The 17,986-nt window shown below is 39.2% G+C and overlaps 1 protein-coding gene across 1 annotated transcript in view; it reads left to right on the forward strand.

Moving 5' to 3' along the window:
- CDKL5 (cyclin-dependent kinase-like 5) overlaps window positions 1–17,986 on the forward strand; it is a 144,901-nt gene that overhangs the window by 85,568 nt on the left and 41,347 nt on the right. Inside the window, exons 6-9 of the mRNA XM_012730240.1 lie at window positions 7,352–7,488; window positions 11,882–12,002; window positions 14,168–14,227; window positions 16,483–16,573. Coding sequence (XP_012585694.1) covers window positions 7,352–7,488; window positions 11,882–12,002; window positions 14,168–14,227; window positions 16,483–16,573 — 409 coding nt within the window. The remainder of the gene's footprint in view (window positions 1–7,351; window positions 7,489–11,881; window positions 12,003–14,167; window positions 14,228–16,482; window positions 16,574–17,986) is intronic.

Raw genomic sequence — 17,986 nt, forward strand, 5'->3', positions numbered from 1 at the left:
GGTCACCTCCGGGGCAGGCAGGGATCGAACTCATGCGGAAGTGGCTTTAGCTTCTCAGTGCTGTGCTTTAACCCACTGCGCCACCAGGGAGGGCCTCAAACTACTTTTTATGGTAGGCCACTGTTTAATTCAAGAAGTCCTTATTGCCCCAGGATAATAGATTACTGCTAAAAATGAGAACCAAAATTTCATACTAAATAAAAAGTCACATTGGGACTTTTAGTTGGGAAAATGAAACTAGAATTATGAAAATAAGTTTTTCTTATAGTTAACACATAATTTGGGTTATAATAGCAATTACATACCCTTTCTTAGAAGATAGAATCAAATGTTATTTGTGCGAGAGCAATTTTTCAGTAAACCTGAAGATTAGATGAGTGAATGACTTTCACAATAAAAAGAAAGTCATAAAAAATAATAAAATACTTTGTCAGTTTTCTCTTCATTTTTCTCCACTCCCATCTGTCTGTCTTTACCCTTTTTCAAGTGTTTGTTCTTTGATAGTTAATTGATGTAACTACTGGATCATTTGTCAGTATTTTTCTTAAGATTGTCCCTGAAAGACTTTGACACACGGGATGGGGGTGAAAACTCCTGTTAAAAGGGAAGAATGTCTAAGGGATGACATTTTTATATGCGATCATTTCATTAATTACTATTGTTTTGATAACTTTTATATCCTTAAACATCGTCATAAATATGGAGTCTTACACAATGCATTCTTAATGCTGCCCTGATTTTATAAGTTTGTCTTTTAATGTAAGTTCCCACAGAGAAACATCAACATGTGTCTAGCCAAACAGAAGTCTCCATAGACTTAGTTCTGTTCAGTATTTGGGTTTTTTGAGAAGAGGAAAATGACCATAGACTTTAAAAAATACATATAATGTAGTTAAAAGCCACTTTTCAGACTATATATAATTCTCAATTTAATTCAATTAACCTAATTTCCTTGCCCTTCCTAGAATTCTAGCCGTGCATAATAAGAGTTGATGTTCAGGTCACTATTGCCTCACCATTCTGATGCATACACACGTGGATGATGTGTTACCATCCTCGGTTTGTTAACCAATCCAGAGCACTGATTTCGACCAGGTAGCTTTGAACCAACAAGAGTTAGAAATATTGTTCAACCCTCATTTTAGGAGGTTCTGTGGTCTAGGATTTTTTATTATTATTTTTTACATACACTTGGATCTCCTGATATTTTCCTATCTTTTGCTTCCTTGAACTTCTCAACCTTTCCCTGAATGTACTGGTGAGGTGGGTAGACAGTTTCTTCCCTACTGGTCACTGGGCTTTGGTACTTGTTAAGGAGCTGGCTCAAGTCTGCATCAGCACTTCACAATTAGATGTTATTTAGGTGGGGCTTTGGTATCACAGTTGCAACGCTTCTTATCCTGCTTCTTATTTTTTCTTGAAATACTGTACTGTTGGAATGGACATATTTATTCTTCTTAATCATGAGAAAATGTGCTTTTCAGGTCTCTGGAACAGGGTTATTAACTCTGGTCTCTTCCTTTGCATAAAGATCCAAATCAGAAATTTGTAGTCTTTGCTCCTAAATTCAATTCTCTGTAAGAAAGACCTTGAAGCAAGCTTTTCAACTCTTGCTAAAACAATTCAGTGAACTGAACTGAGTTTCTGGCCATGATTTTCACCACACTTCCTGTTAAAGTCCACAGTGAATCTCTCTCCAGGATTCCTCCAGGATTTGGAGAATATTTGCACCTCTCATGATTCAGCAAATTTTCATTGTGCTTTACCTGCCTTCATCTCTGATGAAGATTTAAAATTCTTGACTTTTTCAGCACACATGATAGCAGCACTATCTTTCAAACCCCTCTGCCTTGTTAATTGTCTTGTTGGTGTTCTTTCTTTAATCAACCAGATTCAAACAACCCTCCTACACCCAGCCCCACCCCCACCATGGTTTTGTACAAGGAGGAGTTGACTCCCCACCCCCACCCCCAGTATACCTGTTTAAAGGTTCATTTGGGGGCCCCTCTTTGGCTATACAAGAATGTCAGTTTTGTGATTTCACAAAGTAGGTTATAGCTATTTCTAGCTCTCTTTCCTAGCCCACAGGTTTTTTTTTTTAAATAGCTTTACAATAGAATTTCTGCCCATCTTTTGATTTTTCTCTTCACCACTTAACTTTGCTTTCTTCTGCTCCTACTATCAATCTTCTTTAAAATGGTTGTCTTGAATCTCTCTTCTTGATTCTTATGTGCATTAGGTTGACTTACTGGCAAGCTTAGAGGTGAGGGATTTCTTGTTTGTTTTTTAAATGAATGTCCCTTTGATAACCTGCCATTTAATCATCAGTAGCGTTTATGTAACTATCTGAAGTGCTACCTGTGCAGTGGTAGCTGGCAAGCAGGTCCAGCAGCCTCGTATAGAAGGTAAACGTGCAAGCACCAGCTCTTAGAACTGGAAGAACCTTCAGAACCATCTAGTAGAGGACCTCCCTGGTGGTGCAAGGGGTTAAGTCGCAGCACTATGAAGATGTCTGCAGCCCCTGCAGCATGAGTTCAGTCCCCAGCAGGCCAGGGAGCTGACCCACATGGCGCAGCAAACTCTCCTGTCTGTCCTCTGCTCCCCTCAATGGTATATTTCAGTAAATCTTCCTGTTCTGCTCCCCACTCTGTTTCTGGTGAATCCTCTCACCCCCGCCCCCACACCTCTGACCTGTACCCCAGTTCTTGTATGCATAAATAAATCTTTTTTTAAAAAAGTCATCTAGTGGGCCCTCTCTGGTGTCCCAACGGATTAAAGCACTGCACTAAGAAGCTTAAGGCCACTTCCGCATGAGTTTGATCCCCACCTGCCCCAGAGGTGACCACATGGCATGGCAGACCTCTCCTGACCCGCCCGCTGCTCCCCTCAGCAGTGTACCTCATCGATCTGCCTGTTCTGCTCCCCATTCTGTCTCTGGTGAATCCTCTCACCCTCCACATCTCTGGCCTGTACCCCGGTTCTGTATAAATAAATAAATAAATAAATAAATCTTAAAAAAAAAAAAAAAAAGATCATCTAGTAGAACCCAACCCAGCTTATAGCCGAGGAACTCAAGGCCCAGAGCTGCAGGACTAGTATGTGACTAAGCATTAAGATTCTAGTCCTGATCCTGAGACTTGCAATTCCCTCTGCACACACTTTCCCAGCTGGCTTCCTCACAATGCCTGCCATATGCTGAGACTCCCTCCCCTGCCCTGAGAATGGTCTTCTTCCCAGACCTGGTTTCCTCAGTCTGTGAGCTACAAGAGCTTGCCTACATAAAGAAGCGGGGGTCATTTCACTACAAGACGGGATTTTGTGTTTATTTCAGTGGGCTGTGCTGTCGTCTTTAAAAACTGCCTCCCTGAAGAGCTTTGCTGCTTTGTGAACGTCTGATAGTAGCATGTCTAAGAAAAGATGTATTCCTTTCCCAATCTTCTGGTCCTTTAGTGCCACAGTTTTCATTTCATCATCAAGTGCAGGGGAGGCCAGGGGCCTCAGAAGTACCAAGAGAAATAAAAATTATAGGATAGGCCCATTGATGAAGAGCCTACACTTGCTGCACTTGAGAATGAATAATTCCACTTCATCCTGTTCCCATTTCTTGCCATCTTAGTGCTGAAGTGCTCACCTCAACATTAACACCTGTGACTGGCATAAATTAGAGAAACCTTCATTTCCAAGAAGAGATAGACTGCTTAACCAAATGTCTCTGGCACTTTGTGCAAAGTGATTTTCCATGCTCCTTTTTGAAGATATGTTTCTCTTTTCTCTAGTCTCTGTCACCATTTTTAAGTAGAGCCAGTATAGATTTGGGTGATGTATTATAACAAAATGCCAAAATTCCAAGAGGTTTAGGTTCGTGATCACTGAGAATTAATGGGGGGAAAAAAACAACTTTCCGCTTATGATAAGAACTCAGGATCTGCTGTCTTAGCAGCTTTCCTGTATCTCCAAGGCAGTGTTAGTGAGGGCCATCATGCCACACAGTGAACCCCGGGTACTTACCTGCAAGTGGAAGTTTGTACCTTTGACCATCTTCCCCCAGTTCCACTCCCCGACCCATGCCTCTGGAGCCACAAGTCTGATCTCTGATTTTGTTTTGTTTTTATTAGATTCTGCATATATGTGAGATCATACAGCATTTGTCTTTCTCTTCTTTCACTTAACAATGCCTTCAAGGTCCATGTCATTGTTGCAACATTTATTTGTGCCCAGCCCCAGCAGGGCTTATGGATGCTCTTACCGATCAAATAGATTTGTGTTTTTGACCCTTCGTGCTGTCGGTTTTCCAGAGCTCCATTATTCATAATCACATATTGTACAAGACAGCCAGGGGCACAGGTGAATAGGGGAAAAGAAATTTCCTTTGTCTTGTCTGAAAAACTGCCCTTTCAAAGTCTAGCGAGAGAACATTAAAGTCCAACTCAAACTGAAAGGACCAAGGAGCCTTGCCTTCACATTTGTGTCCTGAGACAGTAGGAACTAGCCACATGGTAGTCGAGAGCTCCTGTGGCACCAGAGAGCGTGCGTGAAGGAAGCAGCGTGGAGGGGAATGTCCCCTGTGTGCTGGCACGGGCCCAGGTGGCCGGGTGTGTACTGTGGGAGAGAGCAGAGACCTGTCTTCCTGGAGTTCTCTGTTTTGCAGGGATAGATACATAGAGGGCAAACCAGTTAGCAAACAGATTCGTCACTAAACTCCATGAGAGGTGTCAGAAAGAAAAACTCGGTGTACTGTGATCCCTACCAGTGGGGGCTGGGGCCTTATAGTCTCTTGACCTGGTGAGACTCTTGAGGAGGGATGTTGAAACTGCACCCTAAGAGAGCCAGCCCCAGAGAGTCCAGGAGGGAGGGTAAAATTTCTAGGAAGAGGAAATAAGTACAAAAGATCCTTAGTCTGAAAAAGGAAGTTTGAGGCCCTCCCTGGCAGCACAGGGGTTAAAGACAGCACTATGAAGCTACCACCAGCCACTCAGCACAAATTCAATGCCTGGTTCAGTGCCTGGCCCACAAGGCACAGCACACCTCTCCTGTCTCCAGGCTGCTCCCCTCAGCAGTGGATTTCAGTACATCTGTCTGTTATGCTCACTCCCAAGCACTTCTGGCCCACACCCCAGTTTTTGTATGCACAAATAAATAACATCTTTACAAAACTTAAGTTTGGGGCTCTTAAGGGAACTGAATGACTAACATGAAGGAGAAGGAAAGTGGCCTGAGATGGGGCAGGAAAAGCAGGCAGGGACCGGGTCACGAGTAACCACTGCATTTGTTTGTCTCTTGCTGAACCACTTCCTTGTTGGAAGGTCCTACCTGCTTACAAATTAGAGATAGGTGGCTTTTAACTCCATTATCCCAAAACTAACCTCAAAAGCCGGGTGGGAGAGGAGAGATGGGGGCTAGCCTTCTGAAGCCTTCTAGCTTTCCAGGACTTAGCAATTGGAGCAGGGACAGGACAGTGCTTCTCTGGCCCACGGCCACATTGCAGAACAGCTGGACGTCAGCCCTTCACAGTCACCTGACCCACTTTTGGAAGTCTCCTGACCACCCTGGCCACCCGGCACACAGCCCCCGACGCCAGGTGGCACTCACTGTTCCCTCATTCTTTTCCCCTGGCGTAGGCTGGGTCGCTGTGTGCCACTGCTAGCCTTCCTGCTGCTATTTCTTGCCTTCTGCGCAGGGTCTCTCCGCCTCCCTCGCCTGCACTCCAGCACTGCAGCTGTTTTCTTGCCGATGCAGGGAGATCATTCCACTGGGTGATCAGGTCACATAAGAGTGGTGAACTGAAGTTCCCTGTTTGATTCTCTGGTTCTACCAAGCACCTGCTTAGCTTAGAATCCCTCTTCTTTAAACTTTGAATGGGGGTGGGTGAGGGAGCTGGGCTAGAGAAGGCCCTGCCAAGTAGGTGCTCAGGCCACTGCAGGAGGACTTTGCCCTCCTTTGGCACCCGCCTCGCCCTACTGTGTCCTGCTTAGGGAGCATTTCTTCTAAGACGCCATCCAAATCCATCTTGTTTCTATCCTCAAACTCCATTTTCATCCTCCCCAGACTTGAAGACAAGCCAGAACTATAGCTCACACAATTTTGACTCTCAAGTTAGGATCCTCACCCAAAACCAGCAACCAAATGTGTGTCAGAATTCATACCTTCTTGACTTTGGAGTAGAAATAGGCATGTCACTCCAGCACCCCATTAGCAGCTACATTTACTAAAGCACGGTCTCTGGGAAGTAGACTGAGTGTGATAAACAAAGACTAGATATAGCCTCAAAAGAAATTTGCCACCAACTCAGAAAAAGCTTTCAGTTTTTAGACCATATTTTGGATGTTGGATTTGCATGGAAGGGTTTCTGAACCTGTATGCTTGTATATACATATGTGAACAGCCCTGGCTAAGTTGAAGTCCATCACATATATGCATTTAAAATGAAATGTTACTTCCCTTCCTCCTGCCTGCTCACCTATTAGAGTTAATGTAACTTCTGTCCTTCCTCGCGTCTGTGAGGTAATCGTGAGTAAGTGGATGGTGTGGAAGGGTATTCTGGGTCAGCGCGAGTTCTCCAGCCCAGTATAGCTACACCATCTGGGGTGGACAGATGGACATGCCACAGGAGGACTGCAGGAACCTGCAGCAGCTGTTGTTCAGACAGATCGGACACGCCTAGAATTCCCTGCAACTTGACCGTGAGCTGCTCTGTGGGTGCCTGCACGTGACCTGCTCACCCAAGCGATGCACATGCCTCCAGAGGAATCAAATGCCCTTTCCAGCCACAGCTTTAGGGCAAACTTAAAAATGTCTACTGCCGCAGATGCTGAATAAACTCTTGCACACTGACACTGGTCCCTTTTCACCCTTTCAGGCTCTTCTCCCATCATGTAGCGTGAGTTCAAATGACAGTGCATTCATGCACCCTAGCTGTGGTCTGTTTCCCATAAATGCTTTGTGATCAGGGATGTAGCACGCCCTCACTAAACATTGGCAATAGGTTTTGGAAACTGACTTTTAAGCAAAAGGACATGTAGCGAAAGTAGGTCCTTGAAAAACGTCTTTCAGTTTGGCATTGTCTAGGATTCATTTTTTCTTGTCAACGCTATAATGAAACGATGTTCTTCAAGGATGGGCCCTAAAAGAAAATCCAAGCAGAAAATTAGGTGCCTGCAGGTCAAGTAAGCATTTTCTTAAGTTCCTTATTCTTTCAACAAGGAAATATAGTATTTAATATTCTATCTTTGGACTTCTTATGCAGAAGTACTCAAGCTGCAGAGTGAAAATATGTTTACGGTATACTTGGAGTTCTTTGAACAGTGCTTTGAAAGCATTGATTTTACCTCTTTTACTATTGTTTACATTCTAGAAAATGAAGAAGTCAAGGAAACGACTTTACGAGAGCTTAAGATGCTTCGGACTCTCAAACAGGAAAACATAGTGGAGTTGAAGGAAGCCTTTCGTCGCAGGGGGAAATTGTACTTGGTGTTTGAGTATGTTGAAAAAGTAAGTCATTAACGGATGCTATGGAGATTTGCCTGATTCTTTTTCTTAGGAATGTTTCAGACATTCAGAAAAATACTGTTAATTATCTTACTATATGACAGGTCCATGCACTCATCATATGAGTACTTTAAAAATGAACACATCATCCACAATCATCGGAAATTCTGAAATGTAGTTAAAGATTTTGTATAATTTTAACTGTACAGAGATAATTTTACCTTCAATGTATTGATTTGGCTTCTAAAAATCTATGTTCAGCAAGTAATTTGGACTTGACCTAGTTTAATTAAACTTAATGAAGGCCTTTGAGGGCGAGAACTAAACTGGCAGTGGTGCCACGGTTGACGGAGGTGACGACGTCAGGCAGGTGTAGGCTGGGTGGCCGAACTAGTCCTTGAGGGGCGAGACAGTGGGCTTGTGAAGCAGCCTCTTCACGGCATGCTCTGCTTCCTTGCTCCGTGTTCCCATCCTTCCATGCGGTTAGGTCTCATCTACCTCCCCCAGCCTCACCTTAAGCCTCTAAGCACATTTCTTTCCCTTTAAAGCCAAAGCGCCGACACTTCACAAGAAGCTGCACCCTTGCTTGAGTATTTAAAAAAAAAAAAAATCAACTTCTTAATGACAGTTTTAATACTGTGACCTCAGAGCAGATGTTCACTATAGTAATCAGTGTTGTGTGCTCAGGATTTTCTGGGAGAGCAGCCGACCTACAGCAGTTGATTATTGTCAAGGACTTAAAAGTGCCTTCACAAGAGTAGAAGAAACTGGATCACGATGGACCTTTTAGGGGTTTCCTTGGTGAATAATTAGGTGGCTCCTGCTGATTTCCTGTGTTATCTAGAGAAGACCAAGTCTGGAGAGGTCAGTGCGTAGGAGCTGCCTATGTCACCAGTGACGAGGTATTGCCACCAGCATCCCGACTGAGTGGAAGCAGTGTTGCCAAGATGACTCCCAGGACGTGGCCTTCACGAATTATTTTTCTAATTAAAAAATATATTGTGACTTCATAACAAACAAAATCTGAAAAATATTATAAGGCTCGTTTGTCCTTTTAAAACACTATTCTGTTTCCTTTCAAAAATCTGTTTTCAGCTCTCTTTTTCTTTGTCAATGTAGGCATTCCCCTAAGGAACCTTCCTCGACTAAAATACCTAAAATTTGATATTAGAAAAAAAGTTATGAAGAAAGGATTGCTCTGAAATCAGATGCTCTTAATTTTTCAGTTCTCAAAAATAAATAATCATGCAGTTTACAGTTTTTACTCCAAATAATAAAATTCTTACAGCTCTATTTTGGTTTTTCTTTTTTATTTCTGTCCTACTCATGGTGCTTGTGGATTTATAATGACTTAGCATGAACAAAGGAGAAAGTGGCCCCTATGTCTCAGGCAATTTGGTGGGTCGGAGACCCCGTGGGCAGTGCTGCTAGCAGACCTCCAGTCTTCTGACCTCCTAGCCCCTTCCTGCCCAGGCTCTGGGCTTTTCAGCGGAAAGTGGCCATCACACCCTGCCATCAGTGGCAGTGCCTAACAATTGACAGTGAGTCTCAAGAGGGTAAGGACAATGATGCTCTCAGAGCTAGAGGGTTGTCACAGAGATGCGGGCTCGCAGTGGATAACCAAAGTAGAAGTTTCTCTTGCACTCACAAAGGTAGGCAGGAAGAGCAGCAGGGCCCCACAGCAGTGGGAGGCTCAGCTTCGTCTTTCTGCTCGTGACTCCTGAGATGTCGCCCTCGTCCTCAGGCCAAGGCAGAGCTGCAGCTGTCACAGTCCTGTGGTTAGGGTGTCTTTGCCCTGCGAGCTGTAACGCAGAGAGGAAATGTGCTCTTCATTTTGGACCTATGCACCCCCATCCAAACTGTATTGCCATGGAGTAACAGAACAAGGGATACTGGGAGGCATTTCTCTCTGCCACCAAGGAATTTAGAGTTGATTGTGAAATGAGAGCTACAAATTAGTTTCTACATTACAAAGCCCTCTTATTCCTTCTGTGCGTTTGGGGCCTCCTATGCATTTGTTAATTGAAACAGGCTATTCTAGTAGAGAATCACTTTTAAAATGATGAATATATATTTGAAATATTTTATCTTAAAACATATCAATATGTTCATTTACTACTCTTTAGAGGTAGCATCAAGGCGTTTTATGAATCTTGATCTTGTTGGAGTTTTGATGGGTCTTCCCCGTGTACTTCATACCCATAATGTATCAACTGTAATAGCTTATGTCAGCTTCTTTACAGTGAAACAAAACCTTGAAAAGCAATCTCAATGCAGAACCCTTTTCTTCATGTCCTTTGCTGGTTTTATAGCTGTTTTAGTCGCATTTGATTAGCTGACAATATGTTTAGTGGTTTTCCTTTTAGTAATTCTTTTCAAAGTATTCACTTTTGTTTTTTTAAGCAGCAGTTTTTTTCAAAGTATTATTTCATTGGTATATGTGATATTTCATTATATTAAAATAACAAGTGCATTTCTTATAAATGGGTATGGGATTTATGTCATGTATTTATTATTAAAGTGCATATTTATATGTTTACAGTTTGAATGTGGGAACAAAATTTTGAATTATACTATTATGCGGCAGTTATCTAACATTTTGGTCTTAGAACTCCTTCACACTTAAAGTTTTTGGGAACTCAGTTTTTTTATTTATGTGACTTTAATCAATATCACATTAGATGTCAAAACTGAGCAATATTAAAATACTATTAATTAATTTTAATTGATCAATAATAAACTCATTATGTGATAACAAATATATTTGTATGCCATTCTTTAAAAAAAAATGGTGCCCCCCCAAAGCAGCTAGTTTAGCTTGCAACTCAATTATCGGGTGGTTTTCCTTAAGAAAACAATCATATTTTGATAAGCAATAAAAGTACTTCATGTGTTTTTCTCTTTTTATCAGTTAGATTTTTAAAAGATGTACTCTGGAGTTATAATTTAATAAAATAATTTTTACTACTTCATCAGAGATGTTCTTTGCTAAAACTAGCAAACTGAGAATGTAGGGATTGAAGAATCTAGTGCCTTCGTTGATGGTGGTGCCACCTATTTCCCATCACTGCTTTGTGCCACTGGCATAGATACCGCACAGTGAAAAAGACAAATAGCTGAGTGTGACCATGAATATACTTGTGACTTCATGGTGCTTTGAGTTCCAAAAACCCTCCCTGCCCCAGAGATCCACAGATCATACTTCGGAAACTTCTGTCTTTGATGGTCATACAAAAACATGAAGCTATATTTGTGCTGTGGGCCTTAGTCAATGTGCTTTTTACTGAAGAAACAGGATGTTTGGTTAATCTGGAAATTCAATGGAGACTGGTTAAGTGGAACTTCTAATGAATAAGAATGTTTGCATCAATTTTAGAATGGCCTCTGACTCTAGATTAAGATGTTGAATATTGGTTTGGTTTAGATTCTATGAATTATTTTCTTAAACAGATTTGTGATTTCACTTATTTTATATTTTTACTAATGGAAGTAATTCATGTCTTCTTAATATGCACTCTACAGTTTGATAGAAGTACGCATATATATGTATACTTTATAAATATATGTATAGAAACCAGAGAAATGGGTACAGAAATTTTACTGACGAGGATGCTAGATAGATAATAACTATAATAATAATTGGTTGTTTAGATTGTTTTTCTGGCTTACTTTGAAAAGTACATGTCTCACTTCCACAATCAAATTAATGACAAGCCTGTATTTTAGATACTTACATATATCTAAATTCTATAGGTGTTCATGTTAAAGGTTGATTAGCTATATTGGCCTCATATCATTTCTTTTTAAAAACATTTCTTAATTGAACTACTATTGTGAATTTGTGTTTCCTTTTTTTTTTTTTCCTGGCCTGTTTTAATTTTTAGATTAAATGGCTGTTTTAAATTTTAGATCACATCCAATCATAGGGATCATCTTATTTTAAGAATATTTTTCAGGTCTTTGAAATATTTTCAAGGCTTGATTTCATATTGTAAGGTTTTATTAAAGATCTGCAATGCGCTATGTTAAAATGACTATCTTCCCCGTCTCCTCTTCCTGTTCTAATACACTACAATGTTTTATCACTGCTTCACATTGCTTTTCCCTTAAAATTATTCTAAAACGATGACGGAAAGGTTTTAGGGAGAGTGAAAATTGTACAGGGTTATTATTTAGGAAAGCATTAGGGAGTAGTAAAAATGGCATTTCTCTTAAAAGAGAACCTTGATTTAATATAATATCCTGCTTTAGTATGAAAAAGGTTATAGATAGAAAGCCAAACAAAACAAATGCATGCTATGTATTGGGTGAGTTATCATCCAAGTGCTTTTTAAAATTTTTTATGTATGATTTATGGGCCTACCTAATTTTGGAAATTAATGACTCCCTCTTTTAGAATATGCTAGAATTGCTGGAAGAAATGCCAAATGGAGTTCCACCTGAGAAAGTAAAAAGTTATATCTATCAGCTAATCAAAGCTATTCACTGGTGCCATAAGAATGACATTGTCCATAGAGGTGAGTATGGAGTTTTTGAAATGAAAATACTAATGAAAACACCAAACAAAAGTTAACAAAATATTTTATACATCACTGTCTTAAGAATATTCTATAGCCATTGACATATGACTTAAATGCATTTTGGGAGTGCAGTATATAAGAAATCATTTGACTTCCAATTTCTTTTTATATCACCAAAAGGCTGGACTGAAAATTTAGTTGGATATAGTGGCACAAGCACTATGTTTGTACAACCAGATTCACTCTCAGCTATAGAAACATCTAGCGGAATTTTTTTTAAAAGACAACAAAAGCCTCCACAAGTGTAAGCTTATGAGCTTGCCTGAGAGTAAGGGGAAGCACAAATTGGCAAACTTCTTTACCTTTTTGTGCTCTAGATTACCCGGTAATGTGAAACAACCCCGAATTAGTCTTTAGAGGTGGTCCCTAAGTTGCTGACCCTGATTGTCACTCATTTCTCCTTTCCTCTTAGACCAAGATCTCCTGATTTTCCTTCCTTGTTAGTGAAAGATGTCCATTGCTTACATGTTGCAGGCACGATCCACCTTACATAAAGGTTGTGATCATATTTTCATAAACTTTTATTTTGTCCTTATTGCCATGAATTAGGTGTTTAATCACAATGAAAGAAATTTCTTGCAACCTACCATCTTTGAATCTATATCACTTATTTTTTCTTTGTATTCTTTTTTGCATTTAATCGTTTTACAGGAATAGGACACATATTGATCTAATATGCTAAAGGGTGTTTATCAAAAAATGATACAATATCGACCTCTTGACTTTGAATTATCAGATATGTGAATACTACATTTTAATTTAGCTATACAGATGCACAAGGATACCACTTAAACAGTTTCACTTTGGGCCTCCTGGAGGCACAGGGGTGTAAGTCTCAGCACCATCAAGCTATTGTCAGCCACTGCAACATGAGTTCAATTCCTGGCCAGGGAGCTGACCCGCATGGTGCAGCAGACCTCTCCTGTCTCCACTGCTGCTCCCCCAGGCAGTGTATTCTGTAGATCTGCCTGTCCTGCTTCCCACTCTATCTCTGGTGAATCCTCTCACCCCATGCACCTCTGGCCTATACCTAAGGGTGCATAAATTTTTTAAAATTTATTTATGCATATTTTATGGCCTATACAAGTATGCATAAATGAGTAAAAATAAATCTTTTTTTAAAGTCTCATTTTTAAAAATGGCTTAAATCATATAAAGAATGCCAATTCCTGTTATTTCTAGAAAGAACCAGTTTACATATATTTCTCTTGCATTTGATTTTCATAGCTCTTACCTTATCAAGATTCTTAATGGTGTGGATATGAATGGCAGCTATTCTAGTAATAGTCTGTGCTACAGCTTAAGGCTATTATTAAGGAATTGATCTGTCTATATTTCCACAGTGATGCTCTGATTTGGTTAAGTGTATAATGAATCAGTGATTGTGAATTAACCATGATACTGAAATCTACAGATTTCACTCTTACTTCTTCCCATTCTCTATTTTTACCTCTGCCGTGATATAGGTAATAGGTATAATAGGTACTTTTAAAAAATAGAATTGTGACATGCCTCCCAAGAGGGAATTAAACTGTATTTTCTGTGTTTGTCTATTTCTTAACTCCCACCACGTCTTCAAAAGATCCATAGGAAAAAATGAGAAATCTTATCTTGATTCATTCACTGTAGCTTCACATTTACAATAGTGCTCTCCACAGAGAATCTGAGACATGTAAGAATTTACATAAAATCATAGTAGAAAATGTATCTTACATGTATGTTTTTCTCCAGTAAATACAATCCTAGCTACTTAACTCTTGTATGTATTTGTAAGGTACTTTGTGAGTATGAGCTTTTTATGTTTGTCTCCAAAAACTGTATTATTAGTATTTGATGAAGTAAAAGTAGTTCCTTGGAAAATGTTGGTTAGATTCAATAATTCTTAAATTCCTTTCAGAGATTTGATTAACCCCCTTTAAGATTTAAAGCTAAAAATATTTTTGAAATTAGGTCTGCATTTTTCTCAAAAAGAAATTAACACTTTTATGTACCAGCATAAGATATGCTAATAAATTACTGTCTGTTATAGTCATCCAATGGTGTCAATCAGTGGTATATGAAACACTTTTTAATACCTTTTTTTTTTAATCTTGATACTCCAGATATAAAACCAGAAAATCTCTTAATCAGCCACAATGATATTTTGAAACTGTGTGACTTTGGTAAGTAAAGAGAAATTGAGTCTGTAAGTACAGAGTTGATGCAACATATAGGTAGCTTTCACAGACATACTAAAAATTTTTGTGTTTTTTAACTTAAAATCGACTATTCTATTGGGTCATATGCTGAAATATTGATTACTGAAAAAGCACATTTTCTTCTTTCTGTATCTACTGTTAACACAAATCCATTATTTAGTATTTGCTGAGTGAGGATTTAAAGGAGACACATGCATATATTCATAAGCCCAGCACTTAATGATCCAAGAAAAAGAATTTTCTAGGAAATAATAATCATTATGTCCTTCCAGTTGAGAAGGAGAAAATATTTTCTTAGATGTTGATGAAAATTATTTTAGGCATAATCATATGCCAATATAAAAACACACATGTTCTGTATATATGTAATAGTTACATATCTATAAGGTCAAATGAAAGTTTTAGAACAGTTCTATTAGTGACTGATGTGTAATATTCCAACTCCTGACTGAGTATATAGAAACTTTTCAGTTAAGCTCTCGCTCAGTAGAAAAGTCTCCCGTAGATATGAAACTGCATTAGGTACTACTAAGCATTTAAATTAAAATAATTCAGAAAAGGTTTTGTTATAAAACAAGGTATTTAGGACATGACTGACTTTTTGAATTGTACTTTTGTCTCATCCATATACTGAAAAAAAACTTGACTTTTCAAAATGTTATTTTTTCATATATTCAAATATAATCCCAACTACAGTGTCTGTACCCATTTATAGATGAAAGTGTATCTCCTTATCATAGGCAGAAGTTAGGTTAGGCCTTAGAGCGTGGAATGCACAAGTGAGAAACAGAAACGTTCCAAGAATTCACTTGTCCAGTGTGGCAGTTGGAAGCATGTATAGTTGTTTTCACTCAGTATCTTTAAAGAATTTGAATATTGTCATGAATCTGCTTGCTTGAAAAAAAAATGTTTTACAGGGCTTAATTTTTTTCATGCTTTAAGATGAGGAACTTTATTAGAGAAAAGGCTTTGCTTCCGAAACATCCGAAGTGCTTACATGAATGAGAGAAAAATACTACACACTGTGTTTTAAAGATTTTGATCTTGGCATTTTGATCATTTGCATAGCATTATGGTTTTCAGGAATAACATCTATTTCTGCATTCTTACCTGCACCAAGAACTGTGATTCTGCCTCTCAGTTTTCCTGTATCATACATCCATTACTCCGTGGGTTCAAGATCTGTGTAAGCTCCAAAGTTAATGAAATTTGCAAAGCATTTCTATATACAAAGGAGATGCCTAGTCACTAGCAGGAAAAGCAAATCCCTGGTCTTATATTGCTTAAAAGACAAGACAGTTTGAACTAGCACAGCAGCACCACACGGGCCACTGCGTGTCCTGTGCAGTGTTTCCAGGTTACTTACTCCCAGAGTGTGGAGCAGCTTGGTGTGGCTTAAAGAATCCCACTCAGAAATACAAATACTTCTTCAAAATACAGGTTAACCAAAGTTAGGGGTTTTGCTTTTGACTGTGGTTGTTTCATTTAATGTTTCATTTAAAAAAAACACGTTTCCACTTTTCAAAACTGTCATGCATCCTAATTTCTACCTCTAATTTTCATACTCTGATTCTCTGTAACTACTCACAATGAGCCCATATTGTTTTTGGTGCATGAGATGGAGAATTAACTTACATGCTGGCTTATTTTGTGGCTCAAAAGCCTTTTGAAATGTTTGGGGTAAAATAGCCTGTACAATAACCCTAATACGTTTCTTAGTCATAGTGGAAGTTGAAAAGAATTTTATCCTGCTCTGCTTCCATCATTTTTCTGTTATTTTACATAATGGTCTGAACTGATCAGCACTAATAGTTATACAAATATTACATGTATTTGTTACACATAGCAGAATGAATGACTTTCTGTGATATGCTAATGTAGCTTTGACTTCTGGTTCTTGTGAAGATGTCATTTTATTCTAAGATAAATTTCTTTATTGGCAGAGCTGATTGACAAGTATGCTCTGAAAACTTATAAAATCATGAGGCTTCAAAACCAAATTACTTTAGTAAAGGGGAGAAACTGCTTTTGTAGTATGTACATTAAAGATTTTAATTGACATATGAACACTGGACTAACTTTTAAGACACTGTTAATAAACAGCCCATTTACTGGCAATTACTATATTCATTTAATGATGATGCTTTAAAATATTACTGGCCCTAAAAATTTTCCAAGGTGAAATTATTTTTCAACCTTTGGGTTTTGCTATCTTTCAGGTTTTGCTCGGAATCTATCAGAAGGCAATAATGCTAATTATACAGAATACGTGGCCACCAGGTGGTATCGGTCCCCTGAACTCTTACTTGGGTGAGTGACCTTCCCAAATAGAAAGAATGATATCTTCTGACCCCATGTCATTTGCTTAGGAATTATCTATGGAAGATAAGACCTTTAGTTACTTAAATGTCAGTTTGATTGCAGTTTAACAAGCCACCCTAAACCTCAATGGCATAAAACAAGCAACTTTTTATTGGCTCACAGTTTGGGAAAGACAGTGATTTGGATTCGGCTAGATGGTACTTCTGCTTATTTCATTTGGAGTTGCTCATGCAGCTACTGTAAATCAGGAAGTCATCCGGAGCCTGGTTGGTTTAGAAGACTTCAGCTGGGACATCATCTCTCTCCCATGATTCGGGACTGATTTTGTTCTGTATACTTTTATCTGGACTCACTGCATGTTGAATAGCACATTTCCTTTTGGGAGGGGTTGGAATTTGAATTCCTGAACTGTATTAGCCAAGGAAGAAGTGAGTATGAAATAAATAATTCTGAGGACCCCTGTTAGAGGGCTCAGGTATGGTAGAAGGACATGTTATAATATTCTTGTGTCTAAGTTGGCCCTAAGGTGGTCATTCTGATCAAAACTTACCGCAAAACTTCAGAGTATTTGCTACCTAGTAATACCTGTCAGAAAACTGAGCTTATGTTTAGAGTTACGTGGGAGCTACCAAAAATAGATAAGGGATTCAAACTATTTTGAGCCATGTTGAATATTGCTAATTAAATGATTGCCAAGCACCGGATGAGGAGCCATATTATTTATTTATAAAAATCAAAAACATAAATAAATTTTTAAAGAATCCTATTGAATCAGTTGATATTTGGTTAACGTTATGAATTTGTATTTTTTGTACACTGTCAAGACTTTGTCCTTGACATTCAAAATAGTTCCAACTACATGCATTATTCAAATCAGTTGGCAGAAGAAAAAGTATATAGTAGGTATGTGGAGATTTTCCATAGGTTTCTCCATCCAGCACAAGTTTTTTCCTCCCTCTTTCAGGTATTAAAGAAAGTTCAGTATACTCCCCTCTCCCCACAAGCTGCCAAAAAAATCTACATGAAATTTTGTGATATGGCTTTTAGGTTTTCGTGGAAAGGAAGTAAGAGAAATAAAATATTGGCCTATTGTTGCATTGATTCATTATCCCAGGAACATTTTATGTATAGTGCTAACAGAGTTCAGGTATTTGTTAAAAGTTTTGTATAACTGGCCCTCCCTGGTGGCGCAGCGGGTTAAAGCACAGCACTGAGAATCTAAAGCCGCTTCTGCATGAGTTCGATTCCTGCCTGCCCCGGAGGTGACCACATGGCGTGGCAGACCTCTCCTGGCCTGCCCGCTGCTCCCCTCAGCAGTGTACTTCGTCGATCTGCCTGTTCTGTTCCCCACTCTGTCTCTGGTGAAGCCTCTCACCGCCCCTGCGCCTCTGGCCTGCACCC

This window comes from Condylura cristata, unplaced genomic scaffold, assembly GCF_000260355.1.
Source record: "Condylura cristata isolate star-nosed mole 26May11 unplaced genomic scaffold, ConCri1.0 scaffold00027, whole genome shotgun sequence".
Taxonomy (NCBI): Eukaryota; Metazoa; Chordata; class Mammalia; order Eulipotyphla; family Talpidae; genus Condylura; species Condylura cristata.